The 25,863-nt window shown below is 39.2% G+C and overlaps 1 protein-coding gene across 1 annotated transcript in view; it reads left to right on the plus strand.

Moving 5' to 3' along the window:
- PALMD (palmdelphin) overlaps positions 1-25,863 on the plus strand; it is a 93,693-nt gene that overhangs the window by 41,341 nt on the left and 26,489 nt on the right. Inside the window, exon 3 of the mRNA XM_006882436.1 lies at positions 6,032-6,156. Within this exon, the coding sequence (XP_006882498.1) occupies positions 6,032-6,156 (125 nt within the window). The remainder of the gene's footprint in view (positions 1-6,031; positions 6,157-25,863) is intronic.

Consider the following 25,863-nt stretch of genomic DNA (forward strand, 5'->3'; position numbering starts at 1 on the left):
AATGAAAACTTGAACTTATTCTGAAGACAGACATGAGGATCTACTTCAGAAAATTCAGTCTTGAAAATCTTGTGGAATAGTTCCCCTCTGCACACCTGGCATCACTGTAAGTCAGAATTGATTCGACAGCAACTAAAAGAGAAAGGAAGACGTTTTTAATGGCTTCTAAATTTCCAAAATTCCTTAGTGGCTCAATATTAAATGTTTGGCTAACCAAAAAGTTGGCAGTTCAAAACCTCCCAGTCACACCTCAGGAGAAAGAAAAAGAAGCAGTGTGCTTCTTTCTATCAAGGCTTCAGCACAGAAACCCTGCAGGACGGCTTTACCTTGTCCTTTACAGCCGCTGCGAGTCGAATCAGCATGACAGCCACAGGGTATGTCTGATCTCACGTGTTTCCATTTGAAAACGCCAAAATGTTTCCTGGAACCGTTTGAAAATTAACATATTACTTGCCCATTACCCACTTCCTGATATTCTTTAGATCCTGATTGAAACAATCACAGAAGTGAAATTCTGAAAAGAGCCATTGATAAGATTCTAGCAAACAATTCTGACATTTACACTTTATAAATCTTTTCTCCTAGTAACATGATCACAATCTAATGCCACCAGGAAGCATAAATCTACACCCTTATCTAGAATTCCTTTTTCTTATTTTCTCGGGGGACTATTTTATTCATCATAGTAAGCAAAATAATTCCTTAATAGATTGCTATTGCAACGGGCTGCTTAGAATTATTTATACAGATGCTTTAGGAAAGATTTCTTCTCCCTAAAAAAAAAAAAAAAAAAAAACCTGCTAAAATAACTTTTATCACTTGTGTTTTTATTTAGTTCATGTAACTTTTGATTATATGGTTTATTATTGTAACAAAAGCACCCATTATGTTTATTTGGAGCTCAGATGCCCTCATGGATAGTTGCACTGGCATTTTACAGCTGAGCAGTTCGAATCCTCCAACTGCCCCACAGAAGAAAGATGAGCAATCTTCTCCGTGCCGTTTATAACCTCTATAAAACCATGGGAGGGTCAGTTACGAGTCGATTCTGACTTAATGGCAATAAGTTTGAAGGGTGTGGGATTTTTTTGTTTGTTATATAAATATTAGCCTTGTATACTAAAGCACCAGTCTAAGTTATAACATGAAAGCAAATTAAATGTATTTTGATCACCATAATCTGTTATTGCACTGTATCATTTTGATTGCACATGCGAATGCTGTACTTCGTATTTAGCTGAGAAGAGTTCTTAAGTGGAAGAGTTGAGTCATATTTGTTGTTGTTGTATGTTGTCCAGTAAATTTTGACTCCTAGCAACTTTACGTGGCAGAGTCGTTTCCTAGGCTGTATTCTTCACAGCATACATCACCAGGTTTTTCTCTCACAGCCACTGGGTAGTTTCAAGCTACTGAGTTTAAGTTAGCTACTGAGTGTTTAACCGTTGTGCTGCCATGGCTCCTTCATGAACTATTAGCAGTCTTATAAAATTAAAATTAAAGATAGCTTTATTGCTAATCAGACGGTGAGCTGAGGATGTAGCCCCACATTAACCTAACTGGGTCACAAGCATCGCTCTCTGCCCTCTGTAATGCAACATCCTAAGACTGCCTGTCTGAGTGCTTCTTACAGGAACATGGGGATCATGGTTGAAACAAGCTTGTAGGTGGCTTACAAGGTCTGTAATTTACTTTGATAGGTATCATCTCTCTTCATTACTGTACATTAATTATCTGCAAATTCCATCATATGAAAATAAATTAAATCTGTGGTAAATTCTTAAAATGCTGATCCATTCAGATTTCCGGGGCATCTTTGACCCAATATTGACCTTTGTGAGTAGTATTTACTGGATCTGTGAGAAATATTTTTTAAATACAGCTAACGAGTATAATTAAAGGTTAAGATAACACTGAGGAATGAATGTCTGGCTGCAAGACTAGAATCATACAAAGTGTACTCAGGGTGTGTGCTGTCCACATGCAGTTGCCTGAGACTCGGAAAAGGCCAACACAAGTCAGATGATCCATTCACAATTCATCATTGTCTAAGTGAGGCTACAAAGGGATGAGGTTAAAGCTCTGACAGGTTTCAAATCACCTTCTGTGCACCCCTGGATTTCCAGGTCCCTCCATTGCTCCAACTATACAGATTGAGTTTCATCTAGTCTACAATTACAGTTCTTTGTATTATTTATTACTTGTAATCAGTGTAACCTTGTGTTTCAAAAGCCATTGTCTTACTTAAAATCTTTGGTAATCATCTAGCAAAGTCACTCTATCTATATTTCATATAGATATTAAAAGTATTTCTTACGGGCAAAACAGTGTATATTAATGATGTATAAAAGTGAATGATTGTCTACATAAATACTAAATTTTTACAAAATGGAAAAAAGTATTTCTGCAGTATTAATTCTAATAATCTTTTTTTTAAATATTTTTCCCCTTGCTTTCCTTTCAAAAGTAATGGAAAAGTAAACTGTCCTAGATAATACTGAAAAGTTCTCATTCTTTTTTCTTAGCATGTTACAGTGACTCCTCCATGAAGATTGTTTAACAAATCATTTACAAAGGTAGATTTGTAGTGATAACACTTTAAAAAGAGGGAATGAGTACCTAAAAATATTTTTTTTACATTTTCATTTTAAAGTTTTTTAAATTTGTGTGAAGGTTTACAAATGATACTGATTTTCAACTACAATTGATTAATGTAATTATTTAGAGTGTATCATCAAACTTTTATTGTATATTGCCTTTCTGTTTACCCAACTTATCTATCAAAACCTTAAAAAATAATGGTCCTTGGTGAAGGATATCATGAAAAAAGGTGGAGGGACAGCACAGGAGAAGAAGACTCCAGATGAGATCGAGTGATACAGTAACTAGGGCAATGAGGGTTGATGTGTTGGAGTCAGTGAGACTGGCTCAGGACAGGGAAGGGTTTAGAGCTGCTTTACATAGGATTGCTATGGGTTGCAGTCACCTCAGCAGCATCTACCAACAACAATAACAATCATGTTTCTGATGAATTCTGCTTCAGACCTGAATAAATGTTAACTAAATTTCCTCCAAAATTTGTTGTTGTTATGTGCCATTGAGTCGCTTGCGACTCATAGTAACCCTATGTACAAGAGCTCTAAATGCTGTTCTATCCTGTGCCAACCTAGCCATCTCAAACGCACTTATTCCCACCGCTCCAGTCACAGAATCGATCCATCTCATCAAAGGTCTTCCTCTCCTTTGCCGCCCCTCCACTCTGCTAAACATGATGTCCCTCTCCAAGGACCAGTCCCTCCTTGCAACATGCCCAAAGTATGTCAGATGAAGCCTCAGAATCCTTGACTGCAGGGAACGCTCTGGCTTCACCCTTTCCAGGACAAACCTGTTTGTTCTCCTAGCAGTTCATGGTATATTTAACACTCTTCTCCAGCACCACAGCTCAAAGGCATCACTCCTCTAGCAACCCTATTCACTGTCCAACTCTCTGATGCATAGCACATAATTGCGAAGACTATAGCCCAGATCAGGCACAACTTAGTCTCCAGCCTGACATCGTAAAAATCATCTTTTCTTACTCTGGATTTGAAGTAAATATGACAGGTGAATCTTTTCATATACTGTTTTTGAAATTTTTATTGGTTTGCATTCATATACATTGTGGTTCATACTTGTATTTTGTATTTTATGCAATCATTCATATATATTATATTTTATATAATTAATTACCATTACTCTATGCTTGTTATCACCTCATCTTTTCAAAGTCCCACTGAACCTTTTGTAAAGTGTTTTTATTGTTTTACTTCTTTTCTGTACCTTGTGGCTTGAATATGTTTCTTCATATTGCATATATTTAAGTTGGTGAATAAGTATTTGCTGATGAATGAAGAAGTAAAAAAAAAATTGTAGACACCTCAGAAAAAGTCATCTACTCCTGACAAATCAACCCTGGAAAACCCTATGTAAACACAGTTCTTCTGTGAGACACATGAGGTCACCCTGAGTCAGAATGACTGAAAATTACTGTGATTGTTGTGTGTGTGTGAATGTGTGTTTCTTACTTTCATTTGCTTAAAATCTTTTTAAAAAAGATTTTATAGTGGTTTGGATGAAAGTTTAGAAATGAGCAAATTATTTTGCATTCTATAATTCATATGCATTTTGTTTTGTGACATTGTTTGCAGCCCCTAAAATGTTACAACACTTTTCCCACTTCCTCTGTTTCCCATTTACATCTTCTTAGGTTCAGGCAAAAGAATTTCCTTTTTTTCAATGAGATGAAACCTAAGCCTTTGAGGGAAGGGCTACACTTAAAATTAGCTGTGGTTAGACAAACTAGTTAATTGTGAAGACAAATTAATTGGAACTGGTAGGCAACTGAGCTTGAAAGACTAAGACCAGAAGAAATGCTCCCAGAAGAAAAATTTTGAATTCATGTCTGATATAATGGGAACCTCTTCTTCTTTTTTTTTAATTGAAATGTTATTGTAAGTTTATCAAGAACCTTTCCATGAATTCATTTTTGCACATTTTCCTCCCTGCCCCTCCCCCTCCAAAGAAGAGACAGGGTAATAGTAAGCATAGTCTAATGGTGATTAATTTCTTTTTTTTAAACAAAGAAATTGTCTTATTCACTTGTGGGTTTCTCATTGGGGAATGGGATGCAGACTCTCTGGCTTCCTCATGCTGAACAGGGGAATTGATGTGAAAGGGGAAAGGGACCCCACTTTAACACCCTACTGGTGGTCCTGGGTTGACGCTGCATGCCTTCTTGCTCTGTTAGAAGATATTTTCCTGATGTTTTCTGCTCTCTGGACTGCCAAGTATTTGCCAAGGTGGGTCCAGTGGGGGATGGGTGGCTGAACCCTGAGGCTCCATCCTCCTTTGCTTCCTTAGCTGGCAAATTATATTTCCCTTTTGTCTCTGGAACTGGCTTTAGGGTTCAGGTCTGGAGTTAACTCAGTGTTAAGGTTACCTATAGGAAAGGGAACAAACCATGTTCTTTTGAGAATCTTTATCCTCTTGTTGTTGAGCCTCAATCGATATTTATGACTGGCAGTCAGCTGCTTTGCTGTTTAGGTATATATAAGTTGTATGGCCTGTTTCCATGTGGCTGGCTAGGCCTCCTGCTCATTATGCTATGTCTCTCTCCCCCACCATCTTGGTTCCGAGAATTTATTTTAGAATCAGTTTATTCTGCAGTTGTGTGGAGGCTCTGTCATACCTGCTGTGGGGCCTGGCACCCGTTGTCCATCCCAGGTGAGGGGATCCCTGGGGTCCAGCTATGGAGGCCCCATGGAGCTGTGGCAGCAGCATGGGCTCAGCAGTGGGGGACTGGACACTATGGAACTCACCCATTCCTTTTTGGGAATCTTTGTTCTCTCGATGTTGAGCCTTGATCCATATTGAAGACCAGTAGTCAACTGCTTAATTATTCAATTATAGATGAACTGAGGGCTGTGGAGGGCCACGGTGGCCTGATTCTATGCACCTTGCCACTCCTCCAGCTCCTTACGCCGTTTGCTCCACTGCCGCCATCTTGGTTCCTCTGGAACCTCTTCTTTTAACAGCCATTCCAACCTACCCTCCACATGATATTGTGGAGCAGCCTTTGCTGTCACTGGAGTGTATATTAGGATGGCTTCAAGGAGATTTTTATTGTGCTGAGCACATAAGTTAGACATCAACCAAGCCAATACCAGGGACATCACATGATGAGGTCCCATTATGGTCCCTCAAAGCACTCAGTAGTGCATGATTCTGAAATAAGAAAGCACTCTGAGGGTGAAGATGAGTGAGTGGAGGGTCTTCAAAGAGAAGAGGAGTCTGAAGTAGATTTTGAAGGCTCAATAATAGATGTAAATTACTAAAAAAAAATCTTATTTATTCTTATTTCAAACCAGACAAAGAATTTAAATACAAAACGTGGCATCAAAAAAAGTTCATGAAGGGTGGAAAGAAAGAATATATCAAAAGCAGAACTTGCAACCCGTGGCTGATATTAACACATATCTTTATATTTCCTAATCAGAAAAAGACCTTGAGGGAGAAATGGCTTCTGGATGGAATCAGCAATGGGAAGGAACAGGAGGAGATGAAGAAGCAGAACCAACAAGACCAGCACCAGATCCAGGTTCTAGAACAAAGTATCCTCAGGTATGGCACATGCTGAAATACTTCACACTGCCTTTGCCTTGTTTGGCTTTGTTCAACGTTGCATATATAAGAGCTATTCTCATGTTTAGGGACACAATTAGATCTTCTATTGAGAGATCTCATAAAGGCCAATAAGCTAAGAAAACACACGAGGAGGTAACAAATTTTACTAGAGAGGCCACCTAAACATCGCAACATGAGATCTCTTTAAGTGTCTAGTAGTCACTTATTCATATCTCTTCAAGCCTATTTCTTCATCTACAAAACGGTAGTAGCAGTATCAACCACAATGTCACCATAGCATTGTGAAGATTCTAAAACGTGTGTTAAGCTGGTACATGGTGTGTAATCACAAACCTTTCTTCTTTGTAAAAGCCCTGGCCCCACTCTTACTCCAGGACAAGTGAATTTACACTGCACCTTCTGTGTATTTTTTGCTCCCCTGCAACTTCAGTCACAATCATGGTGTTCTGGAAGTTAACAGGATAGGAAGATCCTGGTAACCTATTTCCTCTTCTAATCACTGATTATTCGGCCACCAGTGCTGACTTCATTTAGATGTGCCTTTCCCACTTCAATATGCACAGTCAGTGCAGAATCAGGCAACTCCTGGTACAAGTGATTTTTAAAATTTTCTTATCTTAAAATAAAGTCTGAAAAAAAATTAAAAAAAAAATAAAGTCTGAAAGAATATTGGAAAATTGAAATATAAAGTAGGCTCGCTAGTTTTATCTCAAAATATGGAAGAACCATATGAGAAAGGATAAAAGTTTTTTACTAACACATGAAGGGGAGAAATGGTATAATAAAATGTTATTTCAAAATCTCCTGATAACTTAGAGCCTAGCCATCCTTGAGGGAGCTTTGGTGGCTTAGTGGCAAGAAGCTACACTGTGATCTCAAAGGCATGCAGTTTGAATCCACCAGCTGTTCCACAGGAGAAAGATGGGCGATCTCTTTCCGGTGTGATTAACTGCCTCTGAAACCCAGCCTGAGGGTCAACTATGGGCCAGTTCCGACCCGATGGTACACAACAACAGCCCATCTGTGAATCATGAGTTTTTTTCAGAACTTCTCTTTAATGAGAACTATAGGAAAGACCTGGAAGATAAACGGCATTTAGAAGCTATGTTAGGTCACATTTTTGTCCATAGTCACACATAATTAGCTACAAACAAGTATAATTAGTTATAAAGTTGACAGTGTAGAAAAAAAGCTTCATTTACAACTCATCTCCACTTCTCAAACTTTACTATTTAGATTGCATGAAATCATCCTTTATTAATATTTTTAAATTTAAAAAACTTTAAAGAACATTTTGTTGTTATGTGCCTTTGAGTCGCTTGCAACTCATAGTGACCCTATGTAAAAGAGCCCTAAACCCTGCTCTGTCCTGTGCCAACATTATTTTCTCTGACACACCTAGCCCCATTATCCCAGTGATTGAATCAATCTATCTCATCGAGGGTCTTCCTGTCATATGCTGTCCCTTCACCCTCCCAAGCATGATGTCCCTCTCCAAGAACCAATCTCTTCTTGTAACATGTTCAAAGTATGTCAGACGGAGCTTCAGAATCCTTACCTCCAAGAAGCAGCATGATTTCACCTTCTCCAGGATAAACCTAGCAGTCCAATGTGTATGCAATTCTCTTCTCTAGCACCACAGCTCAAAAGCATCAATTCTCTTTCTATCATCCCTAGTCATTGTCCAATTCTCTGATGTATAGCAAGCAATTGCAAAGACTATGGTCTGGATCAGGCTCACCTTGGTCTCCAGACTGATGTCGTTGTTCTTCAGTACTCTGGAAAGGTCCCTGATAGATGACTTTCCCAATGTAATTCGTCTCTTGATTTCCTGGCTGCTGGTACCAAGAGTGTTGATTATGGAGCCAAGCAAACTAAAACTGTTAACAATCTCAATCTCTTCACCATCCATAAAGATGCTGCTAATTGGCCCAGTGATGAGAATCTTTGTTTTCTTGATGTTGAGCTTCAATCCTTATTGAAGGCTGCAGTCCTTGGCCTTCTGCGGCAAGCGCTTCAAGTCCTCCTCAGTTTCGGCAAGCAGGGCTATGCCATCTGCATGATGCAGGTTGATGAATCTCCCTCCAATCCTGATGCTACATTCCTCCTCATACAGCCCAGTCTCCCGGATGATCTGTTCTGCATATAGATTGAAAAGATATGGAGACAGAAAACAACCCTGGTGTACACCCTTCCTGAAACATGCTCTGTCTCCTTGCTTAGAATTAAAAATATTACATGTGGAGATCCCTGAGTTGTCATCTCAGAGATATAAAGAGATTTTGAATTTAGATAATGAACACTCAATTTAAAAAAAAAGTAGTGAATCATCTTTAAATGTAAAAAAATTTCATTGCTGTCAAGTCAGTGCTGACTCACAGAGACAGAGTAGAACTATCCACTGTGTTTCCATGGCTCTAAATCTCTATGGACACATATTGTCTCATCTGTCTTCTGAGGAGTGGCTAGTGTGTCCAAACCATCAACTTTAAAGTTAGACAACAAATGTTTTAACCAGTATATCACCAGGGCACCTAGTTCTAAATATGCAGCTTAGAAAACTCAATTCTTTTTAATAAGACATCAATTACTGAAAGCTTCTTACCAACAGTCCGGCTTAGCTGATCATGCCTTACCTCATTCCTCAACAAGAAACTTATCTGTGCAGCATCCTGCATTTAATCCCACAAGCCATCACCCTGCACAGAGCCTGCTTTACTTTCCCGTGAGCCTCCACTTCAGAGTCTTTCCACATACTGAACACCATAAACTTCTTTGACACCAGATCCTAACTGAAGTAGATATATAAAATAAAACTCTGTTAACAAGTTTGGGCAAAATTCTGAGTAATCCCAGAAGTCTTTTTGGTCTCTCCTGATTGCTTTCCTTCTTGCCTGAATGCTCTGAGAAGCATAGAGTGTCTTGCCTGGTGAATTTTTGACTGACTAGAAACAGAAAAAGTAGATGGAGGAAGAAGAAGAAAGGAAGAGGAAGAGGAGGAGAGAAATAAAATTACTAAATCACATTAAATGTGTGACACTTTACATATATTGTTACATTTAATATTTACAATCTTTTACTTTTTTCCAGGGAGATTATGGCAGTCACACACTTAAGCAGTGGCAGAACAGAGATTAAATACTTTTCATTCCCCTATGTCACCTATGGAGGTAGCTCAGTGGTAAGATTCTCACCTACCATGCCAATTTCAAAGAGCCTGTTGGCTCAACAAGGATGAGCACTGGGTTGCTTACCAAAAATGTTAGTGTTTCAAACCTAGTAGCCGCTTCATGTGAGGAAGACAAGCAGTGTCCATAAAGATTTATAGCCATGGAACTGCTGTGGACTGTTCTAGTTTGTTTTAAAAAGTATTAAACATTGTTGTCTACTTGACAACAGTAGGTTGAGAGGGTTATACTAAGTCCACAGGAACCACCTCTGCCTCAGTCTATTGCATATTTGGGTCACCAAAAGCCAACTTCAAAGTAGCTATCTACAATATACTTAGGAAATTATAGAACTCGACACCTACTGTGAGAAAAAAAAAACCCGAACAAAATAACCACCCCATTATCTTGTATGCTATTGTTGTGTTATATGCCATCAAGTCAAAACTGACCCATAACTGAGCCCTAAGCAAGTATTTAGAGGCTATAAAATACCTAGAAGGGGATTATCCATCTTTCTCCTGAAAAGCAACTGGTGGAGTCAAATTGCATGCCCTTGATTGAAGGGAAGAACAGAAGACTTCAAAGGGCAGCTCAGGAAGATAAAGCAAAATATTGCAATGGAATGTGCAAAGAGCTGGAGTTGAGGGGGAAAGGGGAAGAAATTGCTCAGTATTTCTAAAGCTGAAAGAACTGAAAACCAAATCCAAGCTTTGAGTTATAATAATGAAGATATGCTGGGCAGAATCTTGAATGATCCAGGAATAGTTTTTTAAAATAATGAAAAGAAGACACAGAGTCATTGTACCAAAAAGAATTGGTTGGCACTGAAAAATTTCAGAAAGTACCATATGAACAGGAGCCAATGTTAATGAAAGAAGACGTTCAAGCTGTACGGAAGGCATTGGCAAAACTTAAAACCCCAGGAACTGATGGAGTACCAATTGGCATATTTCAGCTAACAGATGCAACCCTGGATGTGTTTGTTCACCATTCTAAGCCAGGCAATTTAGAGGGCAGCTGCTTGGCTGACTGACTGGAAGAGGTCCATTTTTGTTCACATTTCCAAGAAAAGTGATCCAACAGAATATAGAAATTATAGAACAATATCATTAATAGCAAATGCAAGCAAAATACTACTCAAGATTATTTAAACCAGAACAGTGCATAGACTAAGAACTACCAGAGAGGTTCAAGCGAGGTTTAGAAGGGGCCATGGCACCAGGGATATCATTGCTGATGTCAGATGGATCATGGCTGAAAGTAAAGAATACCAGAAGAATGTCTATTTGTGTTTTATTGACTATGCGAAAGCATTTGCCTGTGTGGATCATAACAAACTATGGCTACTTTTGAGAAGAAAAGGTATCTGAGAACACTTAATTGTGCTCATCTGAACCCTATATCTAGACCAAGCAACTAAAATCAGGAAAGGTATATGTCAGGTTTCTATACTTTATTAAATCTGAACACTGAGCAAATCATTCAAGAAGCTGTACTCTACAAAGAAGATGTGGCATCAGAGGAAGATTCATCAAAAAATCTGGATTATGCAGATGACACAACCGTGCTTGCTAAAAGTGAGGAGGACTTGAAATACTTGCTGCTGAAGATCAAAGACTACAGCCTTCAATATGGATTACATTAATATAGTTAACATCAAGAAGACAAAAATCCTCACCACTGAACCGATAAGCAACACCATGATAGATGAAGAAAGGATTAAAATTTTAACAATTTCATCTTACTTGGATCCACAATCAACACCCTTGGAACCAATAGTCAGGAGATAAGGAGACATATTGCATTGTACAAATCTCCTTTCAGGGACCTCTCCAAAATACTGAGGATCAGTGATGTTAGTTTGAAGACTAACCTGTACTTGATTCAGGCTGTGGTCTTTTCAATCAGTCATTATGCACTCTGAGAGCTGAACAGTGACTAAGGATGGATGATAAACGAATAACTGATGCCTTTGAATTGTGGTGTTGGAAAAGACCCTCAATGAGATGGATTAGCACAGTGACTGCAACAGTTACTCGCGTGTGACAGAGATGATGAGGATGGCACAGGATAGGAAAGGGTTCAGATCAGTTATTCATAGCATCATTATAATTCATACTCAACTCGATGGCACCTGACAACAGGCCATTAGGATTTATAGCATACTCCCTCCTTTCATTCTCCTTTCACTTTGGCCTCGCCTTTTTCAGCATCTTCTCCTATGAGCTTCTGTTCTCTTTGTCAAATGGCCAGTTTCATGTTATAGTTATTAACTTTCTGACTTCTCCCTAAAACTACATTTCAGATCTTCAGCATGCCATTAACCCAATGCTCCTTAATTAATATGAAATTATCTTGTTGATTGCTGCTTTTGAATCAATAGTAACTCATGATTATCCCAGATGTGCAAGGTGAAACTGCCTTATAGGTTTTCAAGACCTTTTAGAAGCAGATTTTCAGACCACTTTCCCATTGCCTCTGAGTGGATTTGAACCATCAACCTTTCTGCTAGTAGTAGCACACTTAACATTTTTGTACTCCTCAGAGACTCCTAATTTATATTTATTCTTAAACTTATGCAATCGTAACAATTGATTTTAAATGGCCTTGTATATCTGTACTTAAATTATTTGATTACTTGAAGCAAGCCAGGAAAGAAAGCAATGACTTTAATTTCATAGGAAATGGGCTCAAGAAGACTGCAGATTCAGACCATGAGGTGAACTCAAACCACCTGTCGTAGGGTTGGCAGTGTAACTTCTTCTCTCTAGGCTACCATAGGTCCCTTCAAAGAGACCACAGAACTTAATTTAGGTCACAGTGAATGGTAGAATTGGATCTTAGAGTCAGACCCAGTACTTCCTGGTCATAAATCTGAAGAGAACTACAGGTGAAAATGCTGTGGAATTGCTAAAACCCCCAGCACATACAGGTATTGTCTAACACTTAATAATCTAATAATCAAAAACCTATTTTGTTTAAGGAGTGATCCTGAAAAGACATATTTGCAAAGAATTAGTACAGAATCCACATCACGGTAGCCCACAAAGGAATATTTATCTGGTTAAAAATATTCAGGGAACAAAATGTCTTGAAAGTAACATATGGACAGAAAATAATACCTGAGTCTGGTCTACATTAAGCAACCCCACCAATGCACTGCATTAAAGAAATCAAGCTGTCAAAGAAGGTGCCCCTGTTATTTCTGACCATAGATATTTGCAAAGTTGTTAAATAATCAGGTTCATGGTTTTAGAATCAATGCTTCTCTCAAACAATTACTCATAGCATTTAAGAAATTCTTACTTGTAGCTAAGTATACAGTAACCTACTGGCTTTGAATGGTAGTAGGGCCAACTGATGACATTGAATTAAGCAGAGATATCTTTCTTCCCAAAGTAGAGAAAGTAGCCCAAACCCTGACCGTGTTTTATCATAGACTGAGGTGACCAGGGTGGTATTTGCCATGATGCCAAATCTGTCAGCTGGAGGATAAGATCTTAATGGGGACATCAAAATAGAAATGTTGCTATTACCTCTGCGTGTATAGCAAGGCTAGGCTTTGCCCATAAACTTTTTATTCATTATACTTGTATGGTTTTGTGTTATAAACTGAAAAAAATCATGACTTCTGACACACAATTCCCAATTCTGCCAACCACTTACGCATAAATTCGACTGTATTCTCTCATTATCTTTACGCTTCGGTTCCTTTGTCAGGATAATGGTAATTAGAACCGCTTTCCAGGTTTTCTGTGAAGAAAAAAATCTTCAAAGTGCCTGACAATGGGTGTATGTTTAAAATTACACTAAGTACTCTCATTTATTAAGAGTCAGAAATTATTTTTAAAAAGACACTGCTTGAAGCTTCAACTGGAAGGTTTTTCCTTTTTTGCCAAGTTGTCTCCCTTTTTTATGCTGGTACAGGGAGTATTTTCTCTCTTTCTTTCTTTCTCTCTTAGTCTGTAACTGAAATTGCCATCCAGCTAGAATACTTTCCTTCTGGAAAGAATTGATGACTTTTCTTTATGCCTTGGTTAGAATGGTAATCCCAGCTGTTGTCAAGCTGATGCCAACTCATGGCAACTGTGAGTGAGAGTAGAACTGAGCTCCAAAGGGCTCTGAGTCACTGACTTTTCAGAAGCAGATCACCACATCTTTCTCCTGAGGTATTTTGCTATGAGGTCAAAATTCCAACCTTTCAGTGGCTGACCATATTAACCATTTGTACCCAAGGACTCCAGGAAGTAATGCTTAATGATAAGGGCTCATTTTGACTGAGCATTTTCTATGGGCCAAGCACTGCGCTGAAAATTTAATGTATTATTAAAAGATATATTGTGATGGGAAAGTTTGCTGTTAGGGACCTCTCTATAGTGCTTAGGAGCAATGTTGTCACTCTGGAGACTACGGTGCACCTTAAACAGGCCATGGTCTTTGCAATCACTTGCTATGCATCAGAGATCTGGGCAATGACTAGGGAGGATAGAAGGAGAATTGATACCTTCGAGCTGTGGTGCTAGAAAAGAGTATTCAATATACATACCATGTACTGACAAGAAAATGAACAGGTCCATCCTGGAGAGGGTTAAACCAGGTTGCTTCTTGGAGGCAAGGATTCTTAAGTTTCATCTGACATAATTTGGACATGTTGCAAGGATGGACCAGTCCTTGGAGAAGGACGTCATGCTTGGGAGAGTGAAGGGACAGTGCAGGAGAAGAAGACCCTCTATGAGGTGGATTGATTCAGTGACTGGGGTAATCAGGGTGGGTGTGTTGGAGACAGTGAGATTGGTACAGGACAGAGCAAGTTTTAGGGCTGTTGTACATAGGGTCGCTATGAGTCACAGGCAACTTGATGGTACATAACAACAACAACCTCACCGCTGCACTACACATGTTTAAAAAAGAAGCAAAACAAACCACAGCTCACTATTGTTAATTGGGAACCAACTTATAGATTGACCCTCCAGTGGATTTTCAGAGGCTATAAATCACAAAGGAGAAGATTGTCCTTCTGTCCTGGTGCAGGTGGATTTGAACCAGCAGAAAGGCATCTCTTGTTGGGTTAGCAGTGTCTAAGCCACTGGAGCTCCTAACTGCCCATTGTCATTGTTGTTGTGTACTGTCAAGTCAGAACCAACCCATAGCTGACCCTCCAGCTGATTTTCAGAGGCAGTAAATCACATAGGAGTTGATTGCCCATCTTTTTCCTGTAGAGCAGTTGGCGAATTTGAGCCATGTACCTTTATGTTAGCGGCATCAGTAAACTACCAGAGCTACCCAACTACCCATTAGGTAAGTAGTATTTAACAGATGAGAAAATTGATGCTGATAAAGGCTAAGTTGCTCAGACAGCTAAAAAATGGCAGTCAGGATTAAAAACCTAATTAAAAGTATTAATCATAAAAATAAAAGTGTGCCTCAGTTCTGCAGAAAATTTAACAGAAGTTGAATCTTTTAAACTCTATTCTTTTATAGTTTGGGGGGATTTGTTTTTATTTTTTGGATTTTTTTTTTTTTTTACATTTACAGTCCATGCAATTATTCCATTGTTTTATCACTTTGTACAAACATTCTTGGGAATCTTTAACATACTAAAAGCATTCAGATTCCCTTGACTCACAGATAACCTTTAAATAAAGCATGTCTGCTTATTCATCCACTCATCTCTTCTTCCACAGAGAGGCAGCATTTTAGAAAATAAATGGGTTTCCATGGTTTCTGTCCTTGAGTCACATTCTTAGCTCTCGAACAATATTATTGAGTACTTTGCTTGGTGCCTTGATTAATACCTTAGGAGAAAATGTTCCCAGGAGGAAAGCTAGATTGAAAAGCTCTTCTGAATCACTTTGGTTAAATAGTGTTTCAATTTGCTTCGCAAATGAGTCTTTCCCTTGCTGTGACCACTGAACCATCAGCTCCCCTGATTGCAGGCACAGGTGCAATTCCAACCTCACCTTCTCATCCCAAACATCTATGTGCACAAATTTATAGGTAGGCTTGGAAACCCTGTCCTGACACTGTCGTGGTTTTCCTCTATCAAACAGCAGACAGTCAAAATGATTCCTGAGAACCCCAAGAAGTGTCATTCTCTGAAGGAGATGAAAGCCTGCCAGCTTTCTAGGATGTAAACATCCCAGATTTCCCCTTTGACTCTCCAGCTGCCCCAAGGTTCTCCGTGACCTCCCTCTGCCAAACTGTCTTGCGTCACACTCCCCTCCTGACACTTTCTACCTCTTGAATTGTAGCCAAAGACCTCTGGCTCTAATTGGAACACACAGAGCGCCTGACAGAAATGTCATAAGCATAAAATGTAAAAGGTCAACTGCCAAGTAGAATGATGCAAATACACTGCATTCCTTTTGAGAAGGATAATCTACTTATGATTAAATGTTCTCCTGTAAGGATTTTTTTTTAACATTTCAAAGTGACTGTACTTTTAAATAAACTTTCATGTATCCTCAAACAGTTAGAATCTGCTTTCCATATATAGTACTAATGGGTAAAGGGCATGCCAAGCCTTGGATTTCTGTGTGACTGCAGATCATTAGGGAAAACTGAGGAGTGAAATGTTTCCAAGTCTATAGGCCACCTCCCAATATTGTTAACTGCCATCCAGTTAGCCACAGTCATGGTGGCCCTGTGCACAGTGGTCCAGTGCCATGCCCATGATGGGCCATTACTAACTCCAAGATTTCACTGATTTCCATTAGGTCACTAGTCTTTCTTCCTCATCTGTCTTAGTCTGGAAGCTCCACCGGAACCTGTTCAACATCACAGCAACACACAAGCCTCCTCTGCAGGAGGGTGGTGGCATGATCTGAAGCCAAGTCTCCCTCAGGAAAGGGGGCAGTTGTACCACTCACCTACCATCTTCTCTCACGTCCCACAGAGTTTAAGGAAAATTCTTCCACAAATAGAAATGGAGTACTTATCACCCACTACCATCGAGTCAATTCTGACTCATAGTGACCCTCCATCTCATTTCCAAGGCTGCAAATCTTTATGAGAGGAAATTTTCCATCATTCTCCCTCAGAGCAGCTAGTGAACTTCAACTGCAGATCTTTCAAATAACTGCATAACATATAATGCACTATGCTCCCAGAGAACTTTTACTGGAACCCTTTGTGTCCTACAAAATTCATTCTGCCCTATAGAACACAAAGAGACAATCTACTCAGCTCAAAAGATAGAAGGCAAAGTTCTATCTCAAGAGTGAACTCAAAGAACTGATGTAGAAATATAAAGCTCAAGTGTTTTTGTTATTATGGTTGTTGGTTATAATTTATCCCTTCACTCTCAGGATTTCTTTCTTTAAAAAAAAATTTATTATTTTGTGTGTGTACCATCAAATAGGATCTGACTGGTTCAGGAGGAGATTGTCCCTCCTTCTCCAGCAAAGCATCTGGTGGATTTAAACAGTGTACCTATATGATTGGAGGATTTCTTTCTGAGTTTAACATCTACTTATGTAGATAAGGAGCAAGGGAACATTGCATGGTATAAAAAATTAGTGTTGTATCCTTTCTCTATACCTGTTCAATCTGTATGTGGACCAAATCATTCAAGAAGTTGGGTTCTATGAAGAAAAATGTGGAAGCAGGATCATAGAAAGACTCATCAACAACCTGTGTTACGCAGAAAACACATCCTTGCTTGTTGAAAGTGAGGACTTGAAACATTTGCTGCAAAAGATCAAGGACTATAACCTTCAATATGGAATGCATCTCAACACCAAGAAGAAAAAAATTTCTCACCACTGGACCAATAAGCAACATCATGAAAGAGGGAGAAAAGTTTGAAATTGTCAGTGATTTCATCTTGCTTGGATCTATAGTCAACACCCTTGGTACCAACGGTCAGGAGATCAGGAGACATGTTGCACTGGGAAAGCCAGCTGTCAGGGACTTCACCAAATCACTGAGGAACGATGATGTCAATTTGAAGATTTTAAAATGTGCCTGATTCAAGCCATGATCTTATCAATCATTTTCTATCCATCTGAGAGCTGAACAGTGAATAAGGCTGACCGAAGAAGATTTGATGCCTTTGAGTTGTGATGTTGCAGAAGAGCATTGACTATCACATGGACTGCGAAAAGAACAACCAGATATAGCTTGAAGAAAGAGAGTGCTCCTTGGAGACAAGGCTCACAAAGCTTTGTGTCACCTACTTTTGGTATGTTGCTAGCAAAGGCTGTCCCTTACAAAGGGACATCATGCTTAGAAGGATCAATGAAGGAGAGGGAGATCCCCAATAAGATGGATTGATAAGGTGACAACAGCAGTGGACTCAACTGTGTCAGAGATGATGATGGCACAGAATATAGGACAGGATTCAGATCTGTTGTCCCTAGGGTCGCAATGAATTGTACTCAACTCAGTGGCACCTAACAACAACAACAAAAGCTACTACTGCTTATGTAGGCCCATTGTAATAGGAACTAATGTCTTATCAAACACAGATAAGGCATACTGCATCAAAACTGCCACTTTGTTGTTGTTGTTGTTATTTGGTTTTTTGGCATTTCTTTTTTTTAATTAAATTTTATTAATTTTAATGAACATTTACAGAGATTTTGGGTTTCCATTCATTCATTGTTGCACTATTTTCTCTACCCTCCCCCTAGTTCGTTCCTCTCTTTTTTTCCCCCCCTTGAAAGTCTGCTTTAATTGTCCCATTGCCACTGTGCTTGTCAAAGCCAGTTCTGATTAATCTCCTTTGTCAGTGTGTCAATGTGTTGTTTGCCATTCCCTATCACTCCTCCCTGAGAGAAGAAAAGGGGATGGCGTATTGTCTTAGCTACTTCCTGCTGAAAAGGGACGCTGTGGGTTTCAGGGTGAATGTCTTCTCTCACTACTCTAAAGCGCCCCTTTGGCAATAGGAAACACATAGACTATTGTGGAGATTGATTTTGGAATTTAGATGCACTGTTATCAATTGTGCTTAGCCATACATGTTCATATCCTTGAAGATGTATCATGGAAGTGTTGCAGCCTAGAAGACACAAATTTAACTAACAAGTTGAAAGTTCATGAGTCAAAAATTAAAAAGCAATAATATTCCAAGTAGAGGTTCTAATTTGCCTTCTTGCTCAGACTCAACCAGCCATGTCTAACATCACATGACAGGAGAAAAGCAAGCTGCTCCAAGCTGCTCTCCTGTGACAACATATGAAGGAAAAGAAGAAAAGGGGGAGGGGGAATGCCATTAAGTTGTTTCTTCTTATTAAATTTACTGTTGCCTAGAAACACTAATAAGGTATTCTGAGCCAATTAGATGAGTCAAAATTATCCCAAGCATGTTTTTTCTCTCCATATTTGACTAATTGGTTTAGCAGATTTGGAAGAGTTCAGCTGTTGTTTTTTTTATTTCCCAGATAGTCTGATATTTTTTTAAATTTAGAAGCTTCCTTTAAAAAAAATGGAGATAAGTAAATGAAACTTCTAGCAAAAAAGGGAAGAAATGGAGTCCAACAAAATACACAGACCCCTAGGGCCTTTAGTATAATATCTAGCATGTTATAAGAGTACAGTAAATATTGGTAAATGCATAGCTTAAAAAAATAAATGTGTTTTTAAAATGTTGGATCAGAAAAGAAAAAAAACAAAAAAAAAAGAAAAGAAAATGTTGGATCAATGGACAAACGGAGAGGTGGATGAATAGACAGACATACTTAAAAATGAGAATAAATTTTAAAAGTTAAAAAAGCATCCAACAGTCCATGAGTCCAGGACAATATCATGTGGCCAAGGTGTCCCTTGTACCAGTGACACTTTTAGGCAATTGATAGCATCTTTTAACATTTCAGTATCACTTTGTTTTCTTCCTCCCTCCTTGCCCTCCCCTCATTCAATGCCCTTTCATTTTCCTAATTCCCACTCTTCCGACCCATAAAGGTTAAATGGTCATTAACCCAGGGTTCCCTGTTGTAAACACTTGCTATCTATCAGAGAGCTGGGCAATGACTACAGATGATAGAAGCAGAATTGATGCCTTTGAACTGTGGAGTTGGAGAAGAGTATTGAATATGCCATGGACTGCTAAGAGAACAAACAAGTTTGTCCTGGAGAAGGTGAAGCCAGAATGCTCCTTGGAAGCAAAGATTCTGAAGCTTCGTCTGACATGCTTTGGACATGTTACAAGGCAGGAGAGGGACATCATGTTTGGGACAGTGCAGAAGAGGAAGACCCTCAATTAGGTGGATTGATTCAGTGACTGGGGTAATGAGGTGTGTCAGAGGCAGTGAGATTGGCACAGGATAGAGCAGGGTTTTGGGTTGTCGTACATAGGGTCTCTGTGAGCCTCAGGTGACTTGATGGCACATAACAACAAGAACAACCCAGAGTTCACCACCCCCATCATGATAAGGCTGGAAAGTAGGTTAGAATAACCATGAGGTACTCCTGCTCCAACCCATTAATAACAGTTACATTTTATGGAGCGCATATTATGGATTTAGGTATTTTTTATAATGATAATAATATGAGATGAACCTAATTACTGTCATTTTGCACATAGTGCTCTAAGGCATAGAAGGACCATAAGTCTGATAACAATCAAGCCTTGACTCAAACATAGACCTTTCAGACTCCAGACCTTTTCCATTATACCTCACTCTGACTCTTCTTGATTTATTTCAATGAAGATTTATTGAGAACCTGCTTCATGTAAGTCTTTTGATTGTCTAAAGAAAATTCCAGATTCATAAGCTAAAGAAAAAAATCCTTTTTGTCTGATTCTTTCTATATTCTGTAACTTTTTACAGTGTTTTTAACTGAGTGTTCAAAACCATATTCCGTATCTTAAAGCATAAATTTGAGACCATTAACAGAATGTCTGGGGAGCTCTTGTGGCCTGTTGGTAAGATGTGCTTCCCAAAGGCATGCAGTTTGAATGCACCAACTGTTCCCTGGGAAGAAAGATAGGCAGTCTCTTCCCATGTGATTTACAGCCTCTGAAAACCCACTGGAAAGTCAGCCGTGAGTTGGTTCTAACTCAACAGCACACAACAATAACAGCAGAATGTCTCAAATGGCTGTGGTGATGAATCTTTCAGAAAGTGAGAGGGAAGACATAGTCAGTGATGTGTCCCCCAGACCTTGACCTCAGTAAGAGTATCCTCAAGAGCAGAGATCCTCAGAATCAGAGCAAGGGTCTATACTCCCATAGGGCCTAGGGACCCTCTTTCCATGTGAGATTCCCTATGACTAACTTTTCCAGCTCAGAAAACTTCTTATCACCACTCACAATGTATCCTTGGTCAGGCATAAGCCAGATGTTACTTGGTTCATTTTGACCACTCAAGGCTAAGTGGGCCTTGTTCATCTGTTGTATTAGGGTTGGAATTTACATGTGCTGGTCCTTTAATCATCAAGTGTCATTCTAAGTATCAAATATGAGCAATTAACAATGGAACCAAAGTGGAAAATGAAATGAGTAGAAAATATAGTTACTGCTTTCTGACTACCCAGGGTTAAATGTTAAATGTTATGGGTGCACAAGGCACACAGCCAATTGTTTCTGAATGGAGAGAGTCAGTGATTGCATACATTATTAAATATGTTTTGTAATTTTCATTTCATTCCATAGTTACAAGAATTCACTTGAATTTTTTTCCTCTACAACTTATTTATTAAAGCAAAAGCTTCCCAAAATGATAAACATATTCCAACTAATTTGTCATATCTTGATCACAATTATATTGGGAGGTTACTCAAGTAACTCATGTCACCTTGGTGGAAGTAAAATTGAACTATTATTACAATTCTTTAACTTTAAAAAATATTCAACTAAAAAACCAAAACAAAACACTTTATTTCCCTTGAGTCAGGACTGACTCATAGCTGATCCTCCTGGGTTTCTGGGGCACAGACAGAGACTTCCCATCCTTCTCTAGAGGAACTGCTGTTGGACGTGTACCTTCAGAGAGACATGACTAGTAGCACAATTCCCTATGGGCAAAGCCACCAGAGCGCCATTTAATTCTGGCTGTATTGTTATGTTATCATCCAAAGTGGCCCTATGAAAGATCTGCTCCAGCCAATTGTTCCAGCCATTGTGTCAATCCATCATGGGGAAGATTTTCCTCTTTTTCTCTGACCCTCCATCTTTTCCTTCCTGATGTCTTTGTTCAAAGACTGGACTCTCTTGACAATATGGCTAAAGTATGTTAGATGCAATTTGTTAGTAACTATTAAATATACCCAGATTCTGTCCTTCCAAAACATTTCAGGAACCCATAACTGGCCATCTCCTAACCTAGACCAATCTGTATTTGGCATTAAATTTACCTTATACAGGTCAAGGAAGCTTCACAGGAAGCCAGTTTGGTTTCCTATTTTCCATGTCAAATTAAACCCTTCATTTATAAAATACTCTTTTCATTGAGACAGTTGACAGTTTTTGTTAAACTTTCCTCTTCTGACATTACCTACTAGCATGTCAATTTCAAATCATAATAGTATTATCTGCCCATAAGGTAAGATGGCATTGAGTTACATGAGATTAAATTCACCCATGTAAAAACTTCACATACAATTATAAATTATTCAGCTTTTCCCTACATCTGCTCCATTATCAATTGTCAGAGCAGTCTGGCACTCCTTTCCATGCCTTGTTTAGGTTGGCTCTCTGCTTTTAGCCATCTTGAAGCTGCTGTGTGGGATTGTTTGTCCTATTCTTAAATGCTCAGGATTAGAGGCAACAGGTCTAGCTCAGGCTAAACGTAGTGTCTGCTGTTTACCAAATGCCCTTTAAATCTCTAGCATGCTTACCCAGAGCATGTGATTGTTAGCATGGGCCAGTTAGCTCTTCCTTATTATACACACACCGTTCGGTAGGTTCTGAGTTTAAGGCACTTTGTGCTTTTACCTTTATGTCTGTGCATATTCTACATCTCTTTTGGTATCACTTATCTTAGTGTAATGAATAAAACATACCTGACATACTACAGTAGGTGCTTTATGAGTCAAATGCTTATTGTTGAATGTTTACTGACATTTATCAAGCAGCTTGATAAATAAAGTGGCTTGAAAAATAAACCATGCCCCTTTCCCCCATTAGACTATCCTTCCAATTTTGCAGTGAACATATAGGCTGGCATTAGCATTAACCAAATTCTCTGTAAAGATAAATTATCTTTACTCTCTGGCCCATTAGCAGTAATGTATCTGCTCATTACATATGACTAACCCACTGCAGACAAGATCGCTTGCCTGACTTATCAATTATATATATTCAGTAATATCTGTTTCTAGACAAATTCATGTAGACGAGTTACAGTTAAGAAGGCCTGGCACTGCACTGGATAAGTACCCAGCTCCTAAATCAAAGATCAGCAGTTCTAACCCGTCGGCCACTTCGCAGGAGAAAGATGAGACAATCGGCTTCTATAACGATTTAAAGCCTTGGAAACCTACCGAGTAGTTCCTCTTTTGTCCTGTAGGCTTACTAAGAGTCAAAATCAAAAAGGGGAAAACTTAGTATTTTCTTTTCAAACCATAATCCTTTCTCAGGGAAGTTCAAGTCAGTACAAACCATAGCAGATTTGAGATGCAATTTAGAAACAGAAATTATTTAAGCACTAAGAGCAAAGCCATATTTCTTTTATTTTCACTAGTCAACTCCCTAGAATGCAAGTTAAAACCCAAAACCACAAGCTCATTGCTGTCAAGTCAATTCCAACTCAAAACAAACCTGTAGGACACATTCGAACCTGCCCCAAAGGGTTTCCAAGAAGCCCTGAGAGTACAGTGTTATAGATTGAGCTGCTGTCTGACAGGCCAGCAGTTCAAATCTACCAGCCATTCAGTAGGATAAAGAGGAATCAGTTCACTCATTAAGATTTACAGCTTTGGAAACCCGATAGATGGCCACTGTCAGTTGGAGTTGATTTAACAGCAGTGGTTTGGGGACGTTTTCTAGAATCTCTATGAAAACTGACTGCCACATCTTTCTCAGACAGAGTGACTGGTAGATTGGTTACCAGCCAAGGAAGGACTTAGCCACAGATCCTGCAAATCAACTTTTAAAATATTATGATAATCTCATAAAGTCTGCCACATTAATATTCATCCTCCATAAAGTTATGTAATAGCATGTTGGTCATGCTGTTTTAAAAGAGTCCCTTAGAATAGTGGCTTAAACAAGACAGAGTGTTTTATTATTTCTCTCCCACACATAAAAGTTTGTTCAAGGAGAGAGAAGTGGCAATGTTATATGAAATTATCCAAGGACACAGTTTCCTTCTGTATTGTTTTGCTACCCACTACATGGTGCCCTTTGCGGGATGTTCAAAGCCAGCTCACCAACACCACGTCTGCATTTCAGCTTAGGAAAGAGAAGATAAATGGAGAGCAAATAGCTTTAAACTCTAAGACTATAACCATGAAAGTTGTAAAGGTCGCTGTGCAGTTGGTCAGAATCTACTCCTATGGCACCTGTTAAAGGCAAAAGGGCCTGGAGAATATTGTCTAAAACAAGGAATACATGGAAACGTCTAAAACTAAGGGAGGAAGGAAGTTCTGGTGGCACAGTGGCAAGAAGCTGTGTTGCAATCCCGAAGGCATGTGGTTCAAATCCACCAGACACTCTGCTGGAGGAGAGGCAATCGCCTCCTGTACCAGTCAGATCCAATTAGATAGTATACTACAAGAAAAATAAATAAGTACAAAAAGCAGGCGGGGGGAGGTTTAAAAAGAGGATTTTTTTGAAAAGCTATTACTAAAAGAAGACTGGCTCACTCACTGTCGTTGAGTCAGAACCAGCTCTTCAGGTTTGGAGAGGCTGTAAAACGTGTGTGTGTGTGTGTGTGTGTGTGTGTGTGTGTGTGTGTGTGTGTGTGTGTGTGTGTAAAGAAAGAGAGAGCGCGAAAGCGAGAGACCCCTTTTATTTAAAGTTTGGTTGGGCCCTAGGGTCTAGTGTTATTTTCTTTTGGAGGAACATTCTTCTAAGTTGAACAGCACTCCTCTTTCAATTTGCTATACTGAGGTAATTTGGGTTTGCTGTGATGCTGAACCTTGTGCCATTGGGGTGTCAAATGCCACAATGGATGTCAATCGTGGACAGTGTTTGGTGGAGCTCCCAGTTTAAAAGAGGTTTGGAAGCAGGAGTGGCTTCCATTTCCTAAACCACATGCCTCTGGAAACTCTATGAACTTTAAGAAACGACAATAGTTATAGAAAGGCTTCAGGCCTTTTGTTCATAGGATCACTATGAGTTGTGCTCAACTCAACGGCAATCAACAAAACAACAAAATGCTTGGAAGCAAATAACTTCTCTTTCTTCCTCAGAGTAGCTGGCAGATTCAAACTGCCTGCCTTTGGGTTCACAGCAGAATTCCTTACTCAGTAGGCTACTTGTTAGTTATCAAGTCAAACACAACTCATAATGAACCTATGAACAAAAGATCTGAACTCTGTTCTATCCTGTGCCTTCCTAACACACAAGAGCCCATTACAGCAGACACCTTTCCTTTCCTTCGCCGACCCTCCACCCTTCCCAGCATCATGTCCTTTTCCAAGAAATAGCCCTCCTACCAACCTGGCCAAAGTATGTGAGCCAAAGCCTCATAACATTCTTGTCTCCAAACAGCACTCTGGCTGCACCCTCTCCAAGACATATCTGTTCATTCTCTTAGCCATCCATGGGATGTTCAGTACTGTTCTCCAACAGCACAGCTCAAAGGCATCAGTTCTTTTTCTGTCATCCTTATTCATTGTACAGCTCTTGGATGTGTAGCCAGTAATCAGAAAGACTACAGTCTGAATCAGATGCACCTTAGTCTTCAAACTGACATCACTACTTCTCAATAATTTCTCAATAACTACAGATTTTCCCAGTGCAATGCATCTCCTTATTTCCTGAGCTCAAGAAAAAGACAAATAAATTGGGAGGAAATTATCAAATTATCACAATAGGCTAGTATATTCTTCCTACCAGCATTTATTAAGTAGACACCTCATCCATTCCTCAAAGAGAGAGAAAACAAGAACAAATCACAAAACTTCACTGTTATTGATTAAGAACTGACTCATAAAGGCTGAAAATTGCATGGGAGAAGGTTATCCTTTCTCCCAAGGAGTCACAAGTTAACAATAATGATACAATCTGGATTTAAATCCTTTTACTCAGGCTATCTGGAAGAAATGATCATTGAGCCCCTCTTAGACTTATGCTGTTGTTGAGTGTTGTCCAGTCACGTATGACTCATAGCACCATCCTTATCTTTCCTAACACACCTAAGCCTTTTACCACAGATACCATATAAATTCACCTCAATGAGAGTCTTCCCCTCTTTCAGTGACCTTTCCCAAGCATGATGTCTCTCTCCAAGGACTGGCTTCTCCTAACAGCATGTTCAAAGGATGTGAGACAGAGCTTCACAATCCTGGCCTCCAAAGAGGACACTGGTCTCACTTTCTCTAACATATATCTGTTTGTTTCTTTGGCAGTCTGTGGATATTCAGCACTCTTCTCCGGCACTGCAACTCAAAGGCATCAATTCTT

This window comes from Elephantulus edwardii, unplaced genomic scaffold, assembly GCF_000299155.1.
Source record: "Elephantulus edwardii isolate Elephantulus edwardi_28Jun2011 unplaced genomic scaffold, EleEdw1.0 scaffold00020, whole genome shotgun sequence".
NCBI classification, from domain to species: Eukaryota; Metazoa; Chordata; class Mammalia; order Macroscelidea; family Macroscelididae; genus Elephantulus; species Elephantulus edwardii.